This window comes from Acanthaster planci, linkage group LG08, assembly GCF_054643075.1.
Source record: "Acanthaster planci isolate LZ-2023a linkage group LG08, COTS_SCS, whole genome shotgun sequence".
Taxonomy (NCBI): Eukaryota; Metazoa; Echinodermata; class Asteroidea; order Valvatida; family Acanthasteridae; genus Acanthaster; species Acanthaster planci.
The window spans coordinates 19,670,624-19,692,284 of record NC_141784.1 but is presented as its reverse complement, the minus strand read 5'-3'; the positions used below and the strand labels follow the sequence as shown (position 1 = coordinate 19,692,284).

The 21,661-nt window shown below is 41.9% G+C and overlaps 2 protein-coding genes across 5 annotated transcripts in view; one reads left to right on the top strand and one right to left on the bottom strand.

Moving 5' to 3' along the window:
- The window catches only part of LOC110974480 (SMAD family member 4-like), a 28,962-nt gene extending 22,317 nt beyond the window's left edge, over positions 1 to 6,645 (bottom strand). For all 3 annotated transcript variants that reach the window (XM_022226152.2, XM_022226170.2, XM_022226162.2), the window contains exons 1-2: positions 6,368 to 6,645; positions 3,331 to 3,602 (exon numbers count right to left, since the gene is read on the bottom strand). In XM_022226152.2, coding sequence (XP_022081844.1) covers positions 3,331 to 3,591 — 261 coding nt within the window. In that variant the 5' untranslated portion in view covers positions 3,592 to 3,602; positions 6,368 to 6,645. The remainder of the gene's footprint in view (positions 1 to 3,330; positions 3,603 to 6,367) is intronic.
- Positions 6,646 to 9,353: 2,708 nt separating this feature from the next.
- LOC110975865 (uncharacterized) lies at positions 9,354 to 20,462 on the top strand. Of its 2 annotated transcripts, none has more exons than XM_022228716.2 (4): positions 9,354 to 9,512; positions 10,782 to 11,122; positions 12,616 to 12,700; positions 17,672 to 20,462. In XM_022228716.2, the coding sequence occupies exons 2-4, from the start codon at positions 11,008 to 11,010 to the stop codon at positions 17,952 to 17,954; spliced, it is 483 nt and encodes a 160-aa protein (XP_022084408.1). In that variant the 5' UTR covers positions 9,354 to 9,512; positions 10,782 to 11,007; the 3' UTR covers positions 17,955 to 20,462. The 2 variants fall into 2 exon arrangements, with proteins under 2 accessions (XP_022084408.1, XP_086996354.1); XM_087140228.1 differs by lacking the exon at positions 17,672 to 20,462 and adding an exon at positions 14,481 to 17,640.
- The last annotated feature ends 1,199 nt before the right edge of the window (positions 20,463 to 21,661 follow it).

Sequence of the window (21,661 nt, the reverse complement as noted above, 5' to 3'; positions counted from 1 at the left end):
AAGCTGCAGGCTGTATCAAGATCATTCATGCCGCATTAGAGCGGACTACAAGACTGACATTGGTTGCCCAACAACTGCCTTGAATTCACTTTGTGCGCGACCAGTGTAATCCTCAAACAGCACCTGACTGAGAGGTCACGATTACATTTACAAGTGCACCGTGAAGACCCCTGGCACCATGAACCTGCAGTAGCAACCAATGTGCTACAGATTTGCCAAATTACTCATACACACTCCACAGCCCACACCACATGCGTGCCAAGAAGTACACGTGTGCGGCAATGACATGTCAACTGATCAAGGAATATGCCTGACTGATGGTCACTGACTTCAACCGTTTCATGATTTGTCTCCTTTCTTGAACGTTAATTGTGAAACAACCTGCTCAGGCCATTCAATACCGGTAGCGTGGCTAATGTACTTGCACTGAGCTGACCTGCACACTACTTGTGCCTTAGAGAGACCCGCATCATAATGAATCTCGTCGCAGTGGAAACGGAGCAGAGAATTCTGTGCGCTGACCCAACAGGTGCATGTACACTGTGAAATGGTGCACGTCAGAAACTTGTTTGCAGTTTGCACAGGAAAAACGAGGAAGTCCCCGCAAACGGAGTTGTGTGGCAAAAGCGGTGGTATTTGGGGGGGGGCCCAAAGCAGAGACCCCTTCCCTCCCCCCCCCGGAAAAACACCGCCAAGTCTTGAGGACATCACGGCTTCTGTTTTGTGCAAGAATGTGCCAAACAGATGCTGTTTTAATCAGCACAAGCGGTGAATCATTTCCTATGTTGGTAAACTGGACGTCAAAACAAAATGACTTTCTTGATGAATCTGGATTGCAAAGAAAACCTAAGCACTTAATTGCGATACTAAAAGCACATGTACGGTACATGTATACAGGGTGTGACCTAACAAACATTTTAGAAACAATTTTTTTTTTCAACTCCTAGTCTTGAACAAAATGAATACAGAATGTAATCAATTTCAAACTCCGTCACATAGTTTACACATTTGCATTAACTGCAATATGGTCTAACCAATACACTATTTTGCCTGAGTTCTGTCTTCGTGTCCATTAACCGCGTGCACATGACCGCTTTTGTTCTAGTAGCCTTGCAATACATGTACATATCCCGATGCCATATTGCACGCTTTCAGACAACCAGATCAGGTCCTTTTTTTTTTAATTCTTTCGACAGCAGCTTCCTTCCTGTCTAGTCAGTGGCTGTACTTTATTTGTATTCACAAACAAATACATGTATCCAGTTCCTTTTTTGTGTGATTTTTTTTTAAATTTCTGTTTGATCATTTGGTTTTTTAGGGGGGTCGTATTGGTTTTAGGGGTAGAAGGTCTTTGATCTGGGGATTTTTTGGGGGGGGGACTCTAATTTTTGAGTGGTCAATACAAATTTTTCTTGCTGTATGTAACTGCTCAGGATAATATCCACCGTTTGTAAATGTTCACCATTATTGAAAATGGTAGCTTGTGTTTAAAACCTTGCATGATCTCATTTGTACCAATGCAACGTGTGCATGCTCGTTCCCACATCTGGTTTAAAGCACACTCACCTCTGGCTCACATTTAAGCATGCGGTTTGCTTACAAGTACATCCTTTGTTCATTACATTACATTACATATTTGCTCTGTACAAACATATAGAGTACAAAAAAGTCTGTAGGAGCAGAACTTGTGCTGAACTTGAACGTGGCCGCTGTGCAGGGTGGAAGCAAATATCGCTCTGACTCGAACAACTGCACCCAAGAGTATCGAAAAATATGAGGTTGCAGTGAGAAATAGCAAACAAATGCTGTTCCAAAGACTCAGGCGAATTAGTTGTGATGGCACTGGCCGTGCATCAGAAGTTGGCCGCCATATCTCGCCTTTGTCGAAAATCAAAGTCTGTGGCCAAAGACATTGCCGTTGGCAAGTGGTTCAGGGCCCCTGAAATTGGCCCCTTGTAGGAACACGTCCCGGTTTCCTTTCTTTCCCTCCCGCGACCCCCGGCCTCTCGTTATCCCTTTTCTCGGCAATGCGCACGGCTCCAATCCCACCGTCCCCTGTTTCTGTCAATCAGCAGACTGCTGGATCAAAGCATGGCTGGCTTGCGCCCCCCCCTCCCCCTACAAAAACAGGAAAATTATCAAATAATGCTCCCCTGGCCTAAATTAATCACATCCTCTTCTTGCTAAATTGCCCACACGGGCTGGGGTGCATGCTGTGCGTGACTGGAGGTCGTTGTGTGTGTAATGGTGTGCAGGCTTTGATCGCATCTACTCGGAGCATTTATTGTTTGAGGCACATCATGTGTTCACAACCAGAAAAGCTGTTTAGGCTACGATTCTGGTGCCAATTAATCAAGTTTGAAAAAAGGACATAATGTATTCACATTCGATAGAAAATTGTTCAGCCTTACAGCTGTGAAATATTGCGTCAATCAGGGTTGTTTTCGTTTTGTTTTGTTTTCTGTGCCACTTTTCACAATACACAAAACTTCAGTTCAACATGTCAGCGGCTAACCAGAAATTTGTCAGGTGCTATACTGACAACACAGAAGCAACAAACTGAACTGCACTAGATCATCGACATTTTCGACAGACATTAATAATTGTATAAATTCAACCTCCTGAAAAGTGATCAACAGTGTCTTTCCAATATGTAACTTAAATAGTTTGACGGACACTTTTGTTCCTTAGTAAAATAAAACTGGACTGCAACAGCATCAATAAAAGGTTACTGTACATTTTTAGGACAATTTGAAATGGACTTGGAATTTCAGGGCTACACTGAGAGCAACCACCCAAGAGCCTGCTCTTCACATTGCTGATGAAAAATCCTGCCTCAATTTATTGTGACAACTCATACCCAATAGGCACTCTGAACCAAACTCAGATTTCGAGATAAAGACCTGGCAAAGTTAGATCCCTCCAGGAAATTATTTCAGTAGTTGGTCAATAAGTTAATAAGCCCCGAGCGCGACCAGGAGAGGGCGCAATTTTCCTAGCAACGGAGGCTCCTCCGGTAGGAACTGCACTTCACTAGTTCGCAAACAACTACAAAATACTTGAGTTGCAGTTCACATAGCTACTAACAAAAAAGAACTCTTTCGATCAACATGGCTCTTTCAACAGATAAGGCAGATAGAGTTCAAGGCGGATAGAGTTCACTCAGTTCAGGACTTTGATTGGGGCACCTTACTCCCCTAGACTGCAAATATCAGCAATGTTAGAAACAGGCACTTGTTACCGTCGAGTGAAGCCAAATTTCAAGCCCCGAATTAGTTTCTTTTTCAAATGTGTCAAGTTACACATGTATGTCTATGACGTAATATTTACCTGTAATCGCCCATCCAAGGTTCTCTGGATAGTGACACATTTGCTCGGATGGGCGCCGTTGGTCGTGATGGCCGTGATGAGGCTGTCCAACTCGTCCCGCTTCTCCTTCAGCTTCTTGACCAGGCTCTCGATGGCCCGCTTGCCGAAGCTCTCCGACTCCCCACCCTGCCGGTGGCACATCAGACTGTGGACGATGCTTAGGCAAGCGTCGGCTGACGTGGGGGCACTGCTTGCCATGATGGCTGCGTTGACCAGGCTCATCGGAGCTACACCTGCCATTAAAGAAGTCCACACCATTGCACTGATGTTACGTCCTTCTCCACTTAACTAGGATTCTATGAATCATGTCATTTAACAATTGGACACCATCAACGATAGTGGAGTACTAGAATCTTCCATGGGCCTTGTGTACCACTAACTGATTTCACTCAAACAAGCTCATAACATGAATCAAAAATCCTCGGATTTCACCTCAAAAAAGTCCTAAAACTGTCTAACAAGATACACTGTACTTGTACTAAGACACATTTTCAAATACTAGGGTGCTCACGTGTGACAACACACTAGAGACCGAGGCCAGATCAGCGCAACAAGACCGCTGACTCCATCTGCAGAAAGCAATACAAGTCACTGTACAGAGTGTACATTCTGCGTGCCAGCATACAGTACACAGTGCAGATCGTCCCTTGAACAACAGCATTCGGCATTTAAGCCTACAAAACACAGCTCTCACCACTTTGGGCAGCACTGAGAGAACCATGGGGTGGCACTGCAACTAAGATATAGAGGGTTTACATGGCTGCCATCTTGTGGGCCAGTGCTTTTGCACCACTGGGTTTGCACAAAGAAGGTTTCCCTGAGGAAAAAAACAATTGCCCTGCAAGGCAGCTACCATGCAAAGCCTCCATATCAATGCTTGTTTCTACTGCTCTAATTGGTTGACTTCATTCAGTTGGCCCATTGTGGCGCTCACTGAGTTAACCAACAGAATTCTGTAACCCTGAATTCAAATTAAATAACAAAAACAATGCAAATCTGCTGTCCACTGTCTAAAAACCTTAATTACCATGGCGGAAAGAATTCCACAGGCCTATCATTAGACCAATTTCTGCATGTCATATCCACCGCCAAGTCTGTCCAACTTTCAAGCCCGTTCACGCTGTTCCCATTAGGTAAAAGACCCCCCTTCCTTTTTAAAATTTCTTTAAAAAAATTATACCCCCTGCCTTCATTCCTCTTTAAACATGTTAAAACTAATAGACCTTCTTCCTTTTTAAAATTTCTTTAAAATCTATACCCCCCCTTCATGCCTTTTCAAACATGTTAAAACTTGGTGTTCTTTTTGCACAAATTCCTCTTAAATATTTATAGCCCCCTGCCTTCATTCGTCTTTAAACATGTTGAAACTTGTTCGTGTTCATTTTGCTCAATGGGTAATAGACCTTCCGTTTCGAAATTTCTGTGAAATTTATAGCCCCCACCTTCATGTCTTGTCAAACACGTTACAACTTGTTGGTGTCCTTTTTGCACAACAAGTGTTGTTGAACATAACAGCATGATCACAAGATCACATTGTACTATCAGTCGATCCTGTGTTTTCTCTGACTTCCCTCTTTCACAACTGCAAATTCAGAAAAAGCCACTGCCTAAAGTCTACCAAAAAGATTGATAGATCGCACGATGATCACGCAATCAGGAACAGGTCAACTCGTACGCGTGCTAACTCAAACACGATTTGGTCAACTCGTACGCCGACTTACTTGTACCCTAACCACCACGTGTGCCGTCAGATGTTTGTCTGAAGTCAGCCATAAAGGATGCCAAATGACTGAAAACTGATACTTTTTGACTTAATTGCCTGATGCATTATCAAATGATAAAAAAAAAATCTTCAAAGGATCATACCCAGCAGCGGCAGAAGATTTTCAAAGTGGGAGGGCCATAATTGTGAGACCATCAGGCATCAACCATTAACACACCGATCCATTAAGCCCCTCTCTATTTATAGGACCTGCCAAAAAGGGGAGGGGGGCACAAGCCCCGTCCCCTTGAATCCACAGCCAGTGATCGCACCAAATGTCTCTTGACAACTGTTATAAACTTCATAAACACGATAGTCAAGAAAAGGGAAAGGGTTCCACAATGGAAAATATCAATTTTCCCTTAAAAAGTTATTACAGAAAGTGACATGTCCTAAAATATGAAATTTAGCAAAAAAAATCCCAAAGCATTTACTTTGAAAACACTTTTTCAGACAAGTCTCACAGGTTTGTGCACAGGGGCATCAAATCCAACATATGATAGACAGGGCAAGGCAGCGATAATGGCACACATCATCACGTGCATTGTTGGTGCACGGTACGAGTCACTGGGTGTACAAGTTTATCAATGTACGAGTTGGGCAGCATACGAGTCGGCATGTATACAAGTTGACCAGCATTCAAGCAACGGCGAAGATTTTCTCTTCTTGGTCATAAGGGAGCCAAATTATTTTGCAAACAATTTTGGGATTCCAGTCACTAAAGTAAACAAACTTTCTCGAAACGAACACCTGCCTGTATACCAAAGTAAGGCTAGCCTGTATCATGCGTGACCGTATGGGGTGGCACGGACATCTGGGAGTTTTGCGAAATGGCAGGTAGCAACCGATGAAAACAACTGCAATGAACACGCGCGTACATACTGATCAAAGAAATGATTGTGTAATCCGATCGTCTGACTGGATGGTGCACGCATACATCACCACGCTTGCGATTTTCATTGGTTACTACCTCAGTACCTGCCCCACACCACAGTCGACATGTCACCACCTATTGTCAAGTCTCATTGGTTTTCACAGTAAGTGGCGAAATAATGGACCTGGCGGCTATAACAGTATAAGGTCACGCACGTTAATCATGGTATGGAGGTAATAATGTTACTTAAGCCTTTCATGTAGTGGGACTAGGCCCTACACCGTACTACACTGTGCACATGCACACCAAGCCCGATCAACATCACCAATATCACTCAATACGAGGGTCCATGCTTAGCTTACCCACTGGTTTCTTCTCTCCGCACAGCAACCTCAAACCAGCTTAAATTCCGATTACAGTCGTCTCACAAGTGACTAAAACTACCAGATATGGGCAATGGAGGTAGCAGAACAGTTTCATTAGAAGCAGATCAGATATACTCCAAACGTATCACATTATAAAGTCCTGACCGTCACAACAAAATTGTCGCACATGCATGATGCAGAATCTGTTCTTACGTACTGTGCATTGTTGACTGTTCATTGACATTCCACTGGTACTGCATACGTTGTACACATTCCATCCATAATACAGTTTACACGATAACACACTGCAGTTGATAAAACAGCGCACGGGCTAAAAACCCGCGACTGGTTGGCAGCCAATCAAAGACGCAGTTTCATGGAGAAGCCATGACTCATGCCAAGACAATCCAACCAGAGACTCTGTTTCATACCCGGATTGTTCACAAAGCTGCCCGAATGAGACCGATTTCCATTCGCAATCGGGCTCTATTGAAGTGGGTGTGCCAATCAGGAATTTAATGTTTAAAGAAACGTTTTGTCAGATTTATTGTAATAAAAAGATACAACTTAATATGTAACCCATTTTCAGAATGATTGCAAATGATCTCATTTTGCAAAAGTGTTTTGAGTGGTCAAGGGATACCTTTATCTTCTTTGAAATGTCTATCATAAATATAGGTGTAAAACCTTGATAATTTTGAATCCCTCGTTTAACAAACTGGTTCCAACTACCTCCGAGCTCTCCTGCTCAGGTTGAACGTGATTTTTAGTTTTTGGGTTTTTTTGTTGTTGTGATTGGTCAACGCGTTGCAATCTCTTGGCGGCGCACTATTGTGAAACGCCCGTATTCGTGCTAGTCTGTTTTTCTTTCGCCGGTGAGGGTGCACTTCGATTCGAAACCATGGAATCGCCCTGACTTACCCGTGTCGGCAAATAAACGAGTGATACTTTTTCATACTAGCGACATTTCTACCAGCAGGGGCACTCGGTTGGATCACCAATATCCACTGCTGCGATCCTGCACTTTTGTCAAGGGCCTCTTTTACAAGTTTCTTGCCTGGATATTTTTAACCCAGATGGTCCAATTTGCACGCATAAATTAAAAATTCACCGACACAATAGAAATTTTTCTTGTTATGCATTCATTTAGTAATATCCTCGCAAATGAATGAAATAACCCAAAGACATTTTTAAATAGTGAGAGAAAGATGTTTTTTTGTGAAATTCCTTTGATCGTCTTTGTACGCCAAATTGCATAGAGTGTGTTTGTTATTGGTTTTCACAAAACAAGACTCCATGGGTTATGCTCTTTGGGCCCTTTAGGGGGTCTTCCAAATAAATCAGGGAACTGTGTAAAATAAAATTTTATTCCAAACTTTTAATCTTATCACAAAACATAAGATCAATGAATAGGGATTTCTGCAAATCCCCAAAAATGTCGCTTTTGTGTAGAGTGGGCTTAAACTATAACACTGAAAGGGGAAGCCACGTTAATGGAGGGGGTTCAGTGTTACTTGTATAACAATTTTCGAAACTGGTTTCGCGGTAATACAGAGCGCGAGGAAGTGCCGATTAATGTCCTGATAATCTATGTAAAGAAATGTGATCGTGTTTATAAGCATTGCCTCAGACTCCGTCTCCTGTATGCAGGGTGTCCGCATTGCCACCCCACACGCCTGTTATGACAGCCCCGCCCAAAACGGCAAACACGGCATTCCCAGTTGGGTACCTTCCGCCTTTACTTGCGTACTGCCGGTTCGCGAATTGCACAAAACATTACAATTTCTCAGTCCCGCAATAACTTGATTTCGACATCATTGTTATATATACTGTAGGATCCATCCCGGCCTACCGTGTCGGCTAATGGCTAAGTGGATACTTCGTCATAGCGATATTTCTACCAGCAGAGGTACTCGGTTTGAACACCCAAGATCCACTGGCGCAATCCGGCACTTTTTCAAACGTCTCTTTTTCAAGTCTTTTGTCTGGATATTTTCAACCCAGACCGACCGATTTGGACGCATAAATTAAAAATTCACAAAATTGACATTTTCTTGCGTACTTTTATTGGGTAAAACTCGACCCAAAATGGGATGAAGTTACGCAAAAACATTTTTTTATGGAATGAGAGGATGGTTTTGTGGCTTCCTTACCCACTGCACGCTGATTAAGCCCCCCTTTAAGTCTCGCTTCTCGGAGAGGTTTCCACAAATTGCGATTGGTAGTCTTAGCACTAATTTTCCTAAAAGAGTGTTTTATTTTTGCTTTTCACACAATAACGCGAACGTAAATTCATTGTGTATTCGTGAATTTGAAACTGTTTGAAGTGGATCCCTGCCTCCAACCTATCACAAACCCTTTCATGAAGCTTTTTTTTTTCACGGACTTCCCAGGAGTTAACTTTTGGAGAGGATACTTTCTTTTTTGTTTAGTCCTTAATACTTTAACTTATAGGGTCCCGAATGGCACGACAAAAGTTGTATGACGAAAGATACATCAGTTTACAGTATTTGTCATGCCACCGACGCTACATACGTTGCAAATAATGGACAATTTACTCACAAATACCTTCCAATATTAGTCTGTAGCCTAGCCTGGGGACAGGGTAGATTTTTTCCCGAATTGCTAATTCCTACGAAGAATTTTACCTTACTTTTAGTTTGCAATTTATCTTAAATTTGAGATTTTTTTTAATGTTTAAGATTTGAAAACATTTACCTGCCACCATGGCCAAGCAGTGGCGTAGCAACGGGGGCTGGGGTGGCATGTGCCCCCACAAATTCCCGGTGCCTCCCCCCTGCCCACTAAAATAATGGATGAATGGATATTGAACAAGGCTAACAAAAGCTTGCGCCCCACCCCAAAAAAGCACCACTGAAAGCTGGTGCCCCCCCCCCCATAAGATGCTGAGACACCTTTGTCCCCCCCCCCCCCCAGTAAAATCCTACCTACGCCACTGTGGCCGCGGTCCAAGTCTGCAACGTACCCTAACTACGTACATACTGGGGCAAATTGGAGTTTGCCTACCTCATCCTACTAGCCACACCCTTCGTGATCAACCACGTGATCCTTGAGGGCGCGCTCACGATATGCTGCCCTTCACCATTTTTTGACAAAATTGTAGTATCTCACGAAATTTCAGGTAAGTTATTCCGGTTTTCCAGAGAAATCGTGGATGAGCGCTTGGCCCATGTCATTATTCGTTCGAACTTACTTAATGTTAATGTGAGGTATTCAGAGATTTGTTCACGTTTGGCGTGCTTGGGAATACTCAGCTAAATTTGTGTCCAATTTCCAGATGGCACTGTTTTTGAATTTCGGACCAAATTTCATGGCATTTCAATTATTTGTAAAAGTTCACCAGCATGCTTTCTGAAGGTACTTGTGCCGGAATTTAACTGAACACTCTTAAAAAAGAAAGGTTAAAAGTTGTACCCCTAGGTGCGAATTTATCCCCAGGATATGGTGTGTGTTCCCCTGTAGGTGCGCGTACGGTCAAGTAGGGGTGCACACACCCAAACTGGGGTTGATGTTTGCACCATTTACTGTGGGTGCTGCTATTGAGTTTTGTATCAATAGGGGTGCAAATGTGAACCTTTATTTCTTAGACTTTAGAGTGAATGAATATGAAATTTTCAGTCAAAAAGAAGTACGTAAGCCTACATTACAGTTGTTAGTAAATTTTCAAATCTCTGTAATGGAGTCTTTTTAACCTGAAAGGAATAAATAAGAATAAGTAGATATGTATTCAACCGTGGCTCTGTTATGTCCCATCTTTAGCCACTGCCCCAACTGTGTCCAGTACATATGTGTGGTTGGGCCTATCCACCTAACTTTGGTTTGGGGGAATTGTTTTAATGTATGTGAAAAAAGAACATGGGTTTCAGGAAATAGTACTGAAGACTAGAGAATTAGGTGAAAAATTATAATGTTCATGTACATTGAAAAAAAAATTAAATCAGGGAAGAGCCAAATGACATTAAAACTGAAACTGGGATTAGCAAAAAGTTTCTGGCCTTGCATTACTTGTTTGGCATATCCTGCTTTCCATGAGGACTCGGCTTAGATCAATGTAAACAGGGAGCCGGTGGAAACTTCCTGATTGTACTTACAGCAGTGATACTGTTCTCTCAACTCATGCCCAACAGCGCACATAGAACAAGCATAACTAGTGTCATGCTAGGTTAATTTTGAGTGCGGTCAGTGGATCCGTGTGGTTATTTGACGTCGCTGAGCTTCTGTTCTCTGTGTTTTTGGTTTTGATTTCGGCTGTGAAAGATTGTTTGGCAAGGGGTGAAGTGTGAGATCACGTCCACGGAGTTGTCATGCTTGTCATCCTACAAACAAGTTGAGTGGGAAATTTTGTTCCTTAGCTCCTAAACTTGCTTTCTTCTCTGTGTGCCTGTTGTAGTGATTCACAGGGATGGTGAACCAGGAGGAGCGATACCTCACGTTTGGAGTGAAACGGTGTCGCATTTCATTTACTCCCTGTCGCGACTGTGGTAGCAAGTGACAGACACTGGCGTGGAAGGACAGATCATGGGGTCGGCCTTGATTTAAATCGTATCACATCGCTTGGGCCTGCGCTTCTGTCATCAAACAAAAGCTGGTTGTTGACTAACAACAGAAGGAGCACTATGGCACTGCACAATTACTGCAGACTTGGAGGACTGCCGGATGCCTGCAGTCGTGTTGCCTGTGATATGGAAGACTTTCCTGAGTTGCCTAAACTTGCAGATATCTTCAAGAATTGTACGTACATTCTGCATATATATCATTTATTTGCTCCCTTCCATTCCTCCGTAGGTTTTAAAAGAGGTAAAGGCTTCTATCTCTCCGACTTGAAAAAAGATTTTAGAATGGGTGGGAGGGATGGGTGTGGCTCTCACTTTGAATCCGCCTCTGAGATTTTCGGACAATTTTCAATGAAAGTTGAAGAGTTTCAGATAAAACGACTGTAAACCAATATTTGGTAAAGTTACTTGCATAAAAATTGGTGAATATTAATTAAAACAATAAGCAGAAGTTTAGTTGGTCCATGATTCTATTACCATCAACTATCCCTGCTGATTCAAATAATCCTGGGGGAAAAAAATCAAACATTGGCATAATGAATGCTTTCCGATAGCTTACATACACTTCTATATGTAATGTACTTTCAATAAAAGAGATTGCGTAACTGGCAATAGGTGTTCTCATGCAGTGTAAATAAAAGTCCATGGTCGTTTGGTCTCCTGACTTCCCATTTGGCTTCCTGTTGATCGACAATCAAAACATGGCATCTTACATGGAAAAATACTGTGATGCTGGAGTACAGTGATTTTTTACTCGTCGCCATGTGGGACACGAAAGTGGATAAACAGGGCCTGTGGAAAATTATATGCAAATGTCATCCTGGGTTTCAAATTTTACTTTCAAAAGAAAAGGAAATGATCATGCCTTGCACTGGTGTGAAAGTAGTGATGTGTGAAAACAACCAACTGTGATACGTACACGTAACAAGGCCTAATACAGTTTGTTTGATTACTTTCTATTTGCCAACTTCCGTGAGTTTTTCATTCCACATTTTACTAAGGATGGGACGTGTACACGTTTAAACGAAAAAAAGTTTGAAATCCGTTTACAGTTTTTCGCCACCATTTAGACGGAACCGCCCCGTTTAGAGGTTGGACGTTTTTATTGATGCAATCTGGCGTTCATTTTTCATATTAAACGATGCTTGCAAAATGTAGTTTGATTTTCAGGACACTTTACTGCTCTGTCATTATCAAAGGAATACCATGAATTCATCACGGGAATTTTGTGTCAACTCTTTGCATTGTATACAATTTGTTGCGTTAAAAGTTTTTAGTGACACCGTGGTAAGGGTGGAACGTTTACTCGTTTAAACAGTACGGGATAGTTTTCTAAACATTTTTCAAATCAAACGTAAATTCCCACCCTCGCATTTTACCCCAAAAGGGGGGTTGCTAACGTGTCAGTCTGCTCTCGTGATAACACAAAGCTTTACTTGATCTTGCACAAAGACGAAAGTTTAAAGGAAGTCTCTGATAGAGGTACACTTCCAATGAAGAAACAGCACTAGAGTTCAGGATTTAACATACCACTTCCAGATATATGTAAAAATCCTTTCCAAAGTGTCAGTCTGTCACAGAATTAGTCCCCTGTTGAATGTTTCCACGTTTTCCCTTTTTTGTTGAATGATACTATGAAAATACTAGTGGAATGTTTTTTCATTTTAACAGGTGACGTTCCTGGCCTAGAAGAAACCTGCTATGTGCTGTTTGTGTTGCTTATTATTCCCGTATCAGCTGGAGTTTTCTTCGCCGTGTAAGTGCTGCACAGTTCTTGAATATCAGTGATTGTCTCAGAGTTGTCGCGGGGCAATGCTGGTTCACATGCTTTGGCCCAAAATCATTCCCCCAAACACTTGTGTACATGTATTGCGTGATCAGTTCACACCATGCGACGTAAGTAGACAGTGTCCCTTCCTCGGCACACCACGCTTTTTTCCTTTCGTTTTCCCCACAAATAAGCATTTTCTGCCATGAGACTAGCTCTGTGAAATTTAGTCTGGGACAAATTTTATATGGTTTTTTTTTTGGAACTTGAGAAATTATTCCTCATCTAGATGTTTGATATTTGACTAAAGCTGAAAGGCATTTTTTCCTGAAAGTTCAGGCTAAAGAACCACCCCTTAGAAAGATACAAACGCAATCTTATTGTTTACATTTTGTAGGGTTTTCCGTATTAGCATCCTAGCATGAGTGCATGTGGATGCTTGCCCATGCATGACGCATGTACATGCCCGATCTTCTAGAGATCATGCATGGTCATGAATGAATAAGGCACACAATGGTTAGAGAGAATAAGCCTTTTGCGAGTTCAATTTGAGTAAAATCTGGCACACTGAGTTCTTTAAATTCTTGTGAACATAACGATTTTTTTCTTCACACTAAAAACACTGGTGCTATACCTCGCGATTCGGGGCAAGCTTTTGCTTACTTACATAAGACATGCCTTGCACCAATACACTGTTCTCAGTGGATAAGAAGGGCACAAAGGAACCAGTTTATTCCAGAGATGGTGGTCGCTATGCAACAGCTTGCCCCGAATCACGAGGTATAGCAATAGTGTCTTAAGTCTGGGGAATTCAAATTGTTACGTTTCTGTGTAATTCAGTGTACCTGATTTTATTCAAATTTAACTCACAAATGGCTTATTGATCACTGGGGGAGGGAATTACATGAAACACACCCCCGCTCTGCTGTCGACTGACAGTTTACTTTTGTTGAACCATCATCATCTTCTGCCATTCATTGGAAGGGCAGAGCCAGACTTGCTGAGATAAGGCACGGAGAGTGGAGACCACCCCACCCCCCCTCCCCAAAAAGTTTTGAACTCCAAAATGTGGAGTTGATGCAAGTTGAGTGGACTCCTTGATCTCGGTCTCACTCCTAAAGTTGGGATATCCCCTTCTCAATCACACATACCCCCCTCAAGGATTTCATTGTGGGTACTAGCTACTCCCCACACCCATTTTCTGTATCCTGGCTCCGCCTCCTCAGTGTCTGATATGTCCGCACACTCTGTCATTTGCCTCGTGCTGTTTCGTTCTTTGACGCCGAAGTGGTGTGGAAAAGTCACTAACATTGCTAACATTTTAACTTCTGCAAAACATTTACCTAGCAGCCCTTTGCAAAACCCTTCACGGCGGCACCTGCCTAAATTGGTTTCAAAAGAACTGAAACCCCCAAATGGGTGTTCAAGGCTTCTCTTTCACTCTGCTGTTGTGTTTCAAATCTGTGCTTTGATGCAGTGCACAAAATTTACTATTTGATTCCAGTTTCAAGCAGATTTGATGGCATCAGTAGCAGGTGGTCTTCCGTGGATCTCAGAGTGCATTTAAGCCTTTCACAAAAGATACAGAATGATTCCACTTGCAGTAATGCAATGTTAGTGATGCAACATTGCCGCATTACAAGGTTTCATTACAAAGCTGGTGCTTGGGATACTCAGTAGGTCGTGCTGTCACTGGCTTGTTTTTTTTTCTTCCTCCCGCCCCTGTCCCCTTGGTTTTTTTTTTTGTTGTCACGTTTCTGTATCTTAGGTGGACTGTGCAGCGGGGTCGGGCCAAGTCATATCCAAATGCCAACCCGGCCAGCCATTCTCAGCCGTCCACGTCGTCGCTGGCCCCACTGCCAAATAATGGTGTGCCCCCCGCGTCCTCAGTAGGAGGCCTCGAATTGCAAGCCCGCGGTGAGGGCTCCAAACCCGTCGCAGTCTGACTGCGTCCCGGACTGCCTCCCGGATCAAAGTTTCTCGAGCCACCAAACACAACCGGCAGTTTGGTGTGCATTACCACGCTCTGGTTGAGGGTCTCAGACCAGCCTGCTTCGGCTGTCTCTTTTTTCACGCTCTACCTGCACTGGCCTGATTTTGGGCACACCGTCACACTTTTGCACTATCGGGGATCACGCTGTCTGTGCCTGCAAACTAATGACCACTGTGGGTGCCTCACACACATTTGAAATGAAATAGGGAAAGAGGTTGAACTGGCAACTTCTGACCACGCTTCCAGTTTTCACAGTGGCAATGTAAAGGAGACTCTGACTCTTAAGCAGGGGCAGCCGCTACTTCTGTTCCAGTGTGTAATCCCTGTGCAAACATAATGCCTAGGCTCTGGTAGTATCTCTGTGTACTTGCGGTTCCCACAAGGTTCCTTCAATGGTATTCAAGCACATTCTACAAAACAGTTCGAGCACAAGTAGACAGTTTTAGTTCCTAGAAGTTTTCTACGCTTGTCAGCAAACAGTGCCAGCAGGTACTGACATCACCTGACCATTCAGAATAATATGTACCAGTATGTCTGCGAAGATGTGAGATTAAAAGTACTTAAATTACAAAATACGTGTGAATCGGGCAGTGCTATATATATATATATGTAATTACAGGCCACTGTGGAACTTACAAAATGTAGAACCAATTTATTTTTTTTTAGTATCTGACACCAAGTGTGCAGCTGAATCTTGTCAGCAGTATGTGAAAAGAGCATCAGTTGGTTTTAAAAAGAGGGCGAGGTAATTGAGCGTCTGTACCAGTGTTATAGCTATGCCTGTCGGCGCCGGTCAGGGATCTCCACCATTGCAGTCTACCGTCCAGCACTAAGATTGATGAAACAGCCCCCTGACCGGCACAAAATTTCTTTAAAATCCCTGCAATAACATCAGTCACTATGAAAATTTCATGTTTTACCTGAAAGAATTAAAATGTGAACTCTTAAGCAATTTGGAAAAAGTGATCTAGAGTCCCCTAAGGTGGGCCCCTGGACCCCGGGCTGTGATTTGCGAGACTGCAATCGTTTCGCTACCCTCTGTTCGCCATTACTTAAATTGTCCTGCACCAATATATGGCTGGCTATAAGACTGGTCTGAACAAAACATTTTTTTTTAAGGAAGAAAAAGAACTGATTTTAATAAAAACCATTATTTTTCTATGAATATTCTCTTTAAACCTAACCTCTTCAACCAATTCTCTTTTTTTTGGGGGGGGGCTTCCCAAATCTGGCAAGATACAGTAAATAATTTAGCTTAGTCACACTTTAAACCTCCAAAACAACAAAAGAAAACCCACCATAAAATGATGAGGAAATGAAGCCCCATGTGAAAATTAACAGCCGAGTCAGACAGTACGTATCAGCAGGCACATTGAGGTGGTTTTATTTCTAATTAAAGATCCTAAATACCATTATCTTCACAAAAAGGCAACGTAGCCTGTCCCTTTGTAAACTAGAGGTGTATCCTTTTTCTATCAGCATATGTATTCATATGTTCATGTACAATTCAGACACTGGAACCTCTGTATTATGATTTACAGGTATAAATGTAACCTTAACTTCAATCCTGAGCCCCTCCCCCCACCCATCAGCCTACCCCCATTCTAACCCTATTTCTTGCCCTAAAATCCTCCGTTTTCTTAACTTCACATACATGTAGTCTAATTGCATCTGTGTATTGAGTATTCACAGTGCGGGAACAGAATCTCGCCACACTTGTTAATTCCAAATTGAAGGCTTCACTGCACGTGGTTGGCATTTGCATGTTCTTTCGCCCACACTGACATTTGAGAGTACATTAAACAGCCAACACAAGCACATAAACATCATAATTATTCACGGTGGAAACCGAGGCATATGATACGTCTATGGCCTCGCCCCACACTGCTGTGTACACATTCAGTGAAATGTTCCTGTGTACATAAAAACAGAAGATGCCGAGTTACTGCACGTTAGATTCACGTGCAGTTATTTTCTGAGTATCAAGTTCCGTGTTCTAAATTATTATAAATTGATATATAACATTTGTATGTTGCTCATACCGTTTTCATTCTACCTAGTATTAATGTTAACCCTAACACTCCTCAATCCTTCACCTGTTGGAGGACTGAGGAGTGTTAGGGTTAATTATGTTCATTGGCGGCGTGCTTCTTCAGAGCAAAATGCAGTTTCCTGTTTCTTCATTCTCTTCAACAATCAAGCGCATCCATACCGTATATCTTGCTTGTTTTGCATTTTGTTGCTTTGTGACTTGAGCATTCCATTTCCATGCTTAAACTCCCCCGTGAAAACCCCGTCGGCTTTACATTGAAAGTACGAGATCGCACCATGGATTTATGTCGATATCCCTGCATAATTCACTCATAGTATTTAATACTAATGTGTAACTTGTGTATGCTACAAAAATAGTCTAATAATACAGTATATAGAATAGAATCCAAGAGAGTTACCACAGAGAGACCTGTACTTGCTTTGCATTATGGGAAAATTATCAACATACACACTGTAACATGTATTTCATTTGCACAAATCCTGTTTTGTGTTTTTACTAATGTCTGGATGTCCATGATCTAAGTTTGCTTTTATTAGAATAATGACAGGCTCATTTCCAGAGGCTTACAAATGCACCTGTTGCTGCGTTACTGATCCATGATCCATGTCAAAACGTAATTCTGTCTGCAGTGAGCTTCTTACGGGTCGTAATAGCTGTAAAACTCCCATGAAAATCTGAACAGTGGAGTTCCACTATTTTAGGGTTATGAAGTTACCTACTTCAGCCTGCTTTTGGGATGGCAGGTCCCATATTTTTTATAGCCATTGTTCATGCTTAGAGAGCATTTAGTTAATACGTGATCATAAAAAAGCATGGCTTGGATATCACAGTTGAATAAAAATGTGGAAGTAAGCTGGAAGAAATAGAGTTAGCTGCAACAAACTTTTTCTGCCGTTGTCATTCATTTTGCCAGGCGTTTTTATATTCGTCCGTCACTTAAAGGATATGAAGAAATTAAACCAGGCAATGAAGCAACTTCACAAGAACTAGCCCCGCTGAACACCTCACGCACTGAACCCGTAACGGAAGCTTCTGCCATGATCGAAACGGAAACCAAGGGAAGTTTGTCCAAAGCGGCCAGTGAGGGCCGTGAGGGTGGTGCCACCGCCATGGACAGTGGAGAGACTATGGTAGGAGCAGGGAGCAAGACTGGGGACGTGAGCCCCGCAGTTGAAGCTAAACTCCACCCTGCATAATGGACAAATGGCAAGTCTGCTCCTCTCATTCAGACGTTGCTAAGTTGCCATGACTTTCAGACATTGCCACGAGAAATGCTCACAGGATTTGCAAATGTTGGCATTGTCTGCATGAGACGGCAACACAGCTAGACAGTGGAGGTGACAGTCCTGGGTTGGTGAGAGTTGATGTACATATAAGTGGAAAGTCCTCCGGAGCAAGGCCGCATCTGAAGTTGGTCAGTTGTCTAAGACTTTGGCTTTCATTGGAGTGCTGTGTAGTTCCAAGATTGCATTTTGTCTTGCATTGAACAGTTTATTAAAATGCCCATTTTTATACCTACTTTTTTGACAGTTTGCTGAGAATTTTGAGACAAACATCAGCAGCCACTTGAAATCATAGTACATAGTTCAAACAGCTAAATTGACTTAAATCAATATCGTTTGCGAGGGAGCTGATTCTAACCCTGTCTGTCCAACCAATGGCAACGATTTTTCCTAAACAGATGGTTTCCATTTCCTGTTTGTTATCCCTTTGTGTATGTGTCAGAAATGTCACATTGATTATTTACACATTGCCGTTGTTCGGCACCACACGAGGATGAAAACTGATTGCATGCAATTGTTCGCAACATGAGCTACATTCTGAGTCTTGTTTTGGCTTTTTTTTCCCTTTTTTTTTTAACGTAAAGTAGATATTTGGCACTTTCGAGTAGTGTCCTGTTGCACAAGCATGAAATGAAGTGGAAGATGGATCTTGTTTGTCTCTGGACATTATCTGAAGTGGGCTTGATTGAAGATGGGTTCAGTAGCAGAAGGGAGTATTAATTCTTGCCACCCTAACCCCCCCTCCCCGGGCACTTAAATACTAAAAATCAGAAGTTTTTCTATTTTTCAAAATTTCATTTCCATTCTTTCTTCTAACGTGTTAAAAGCCCCCCCCCCAAAAGTAACCTTAACCTCCAGAAAAGCCATAAGAGGCAATACATTAATGAAGCAAAAATATTATTATTGCACAAAAACAAAGGATTCAGAGAAATGATAAGAGATTGGTCAGTCCCAAATCTGTAAGCTTGTTTTCGTGCATCCTTCAAATGTGCATGATGTCATCTTCTCTGTATAAGATGGGATGAAAGGATTGCAGTGAAAAACAAATTACAGAAAGATATACTTGCAGTTTTATAAAGATCTGTTGGCAATTGAATTCAACTCTTTTCTTTCAGCTCTCCAAAATTTATTAAATCCTTAATCCTATGTTTGTCAGTTGAAGTTGTGTAAAATGGTTTGTAATAGTCATGTGATGCACTTCAAAAGTGGTGGTGAAATCGATGTTTAAATTAAAACAGGTGTAGTTTTTGACCCTGTGGGTCATGGAGGGGACATCTAAACACCTCTCCTCAGAAAAATTTACTTGCTCATCTACTGAGACAGTTTATTGTCATTTTTTTGGAATGTTGACAAAGTTTCATTGTTTTTTAGTAGTGTTAGTCGGTGCTAAGCACTAGTCCAGGGCACATACATGTATATGAAGTATAGCAGCCTTGTGTGCTTTGCAACTATACACCTAGCTAACGATCATAGTATGAATGTCTTGAAAGGAGACAAGAAAGAAGATTTTTATGACTAGAATTCATGTAGGGAAGCTTTCTTGCAGCATTGTGGTAAAAGGAAAAAAAACTTCAAATTTTGGTTTTATGCACATTAAAATGTCCATATTTATGACTGCATGATGTCATCTATAGCTCTGTGTACATATATAGGTCACACTTTTCTGCATTTTTTGGACTACGTTTCTCTTTTTACTCATTTATCGCATTAAGGATCTTGTTTGAACAATAGTAATGGCCAATATTTCTTCAAAACCTTGTCGAGGGGTAATTGCAAAGGACAAATTTATTTTTGTACTTTTTTCTCGTGCTCTTTTGACAAATAGTGCTGTGTGTAACAACAGAGAATAGGGCCCTGTCAATGTATTGATGAAAGGATTTCCCAAGAATGGAAACAAACTCCCACCTTCTTGACACTTTTCATGAAAAGAAGTATTTAGATCTTGTTTTGTTTTGTAACATAGTAATATGTCTGAAAGAAGTTCAGCTGAACTGAACTCTAAGGAGGGGGCGAGAAGCCCCCCCCCCAATGCCATTTGTTTTGTCATTATGTTTTTAATTGAGAGTGCCGGTTCTTTGAAAAAAAGTAGCACTGTACTTCCTTTCTTTAGGATTATTTGTACAATTTGGGGAATAATTTGTAGAGAAAAAAATCCCAGTTGCACTGCATACGCCATCGGCAATATTGGTAAAAAGGTAAGGAATGCGTAGATGTAGAAATAGTTTTCATATATTAGACTGGTCGGTACTTGTCTTTATCATCATGGGCATCTGTTTAACTTGCAAGTTGAATCTGTTCTTTAAATAATTATTGTGTTATAAAAAAATGTGCAATATTCTTTCTTTGTGCATGTGCCGACGCTGAGCCGGGATCCAAGATACCTTTCCATTAAAAAAGAATGCGTGCACGTGAAGCTAAGAATGTTTGATGTCATGGGTGACCTTTTCTCATTCTTTTTGCCTCAGAGTTTTAAAAAGCTTAGCAGAATGTTTCTGTTGGAACGGGCTCCTCACTATCAATGTTTCCTGTGTGTTGTCTTGTTCCACTTTTCTCGTGTCCTTTTTATTCACCTGCCAAAAAAAATTAATAACAATAATAATGCAGGGGTGCGAGAATTCAGCTTTTTTAGCTGATTTCCGCTTTTTGGTTTATATGTTGACCTTGAATGTCAGCTTTTTTGTACACCTGGTCTGGGCAAAAGTATTAGAACTTTTTACATTTCAGCTTTTTGGTAACTGTTTTTGGCTTTGATTTTAACAGGCCACTCACATCCCCGATAATGATAATCAATTACCACTTCGGCAAACTGCTCTTTGCCCAATTACTGTTGTGCAGTTTTGACTCCAACTTCCCTTTTTGGTATTGTTTTTATGTAGACCCTCCCGTTGTGATTACGATTGGACAACGAAAGTCATTTCTGACCCCCCCCGGCAAATTTGCAATTTGTCGACTGTTTCGTGGCCTGTGAGGGCGCTGTTGAAGTAGTGGCCAACTAGATGCACCCGTACTGTCCCTGGAGTTTTCTAAATATCGGCTACGCCAGCGGTCGGCGCGGGCTACAGGTGCACGAATTTAGGCCCCTGAGTTAACTTCAGCCCAGTGGAGCTCAGCTTATTGCTATAGGAAGATCAATACGATCTCCAGCTTCAGGATACTTGCTACTGCGCCAGCAGTAAATATGTGAAACTCGTGGAACACCGAGACGAACCGGATTGAGCAAAGCCACGATTTTAAAAAGGGCTGATGGCCTTTCATTTGTTTCTGGGCCGTAACTGCCGCCCTTCTTGCCAAGTGTCGGCAAACGGGCGGCCGTGGCAACAACCCGATGCTGCCCGTAGTGATTTTCATTGGATCATACATGAGGCTTTACCAAAGTAGTTCTTACTTCAGATCCTGACCCCTTTCAAAATAGCAGGCATAAGATACCCATTGAAATGAATGAACTAGGGCGACTGTATCCCTCAACTGTACAGAAAAAAAGAGCCTCAAAGTCTAATTCATTTTTTTAATTCATAGTTTTGTACGAAGTTCGCTTATTTAAATATGGTACACCTGACCAAGAAACATAAGGTGCTAAATCTTGTTGCCGTACTTACAAATAAAAGAAAATGTCGACTTTG

Bases quoted from the DNA above. Each gene is read 5' to 3' on its own strand.
- LOC110975865 (XM_022228716.2), top strand. From the start codon at position 11,008: ATGGCACTGCACAATTACTGCAGACTTGGAGGACTGCCGGATGCCTGC. The intron at 11,123-12,615 runs GTACGTACATTC...TCATTTTAACAG, and splicing joins TGCAGATATCTTCAAGAATT to GTGACGTTCCTGGCCTAGAA. The intron at 12,701-17,671 runs GTAAGTGCTGCA...TCATTTTGCCAG, and splicing joins GCTGGAGTTTTCTTCGCCGT to GCGTTTTTATATTCGTCCGT.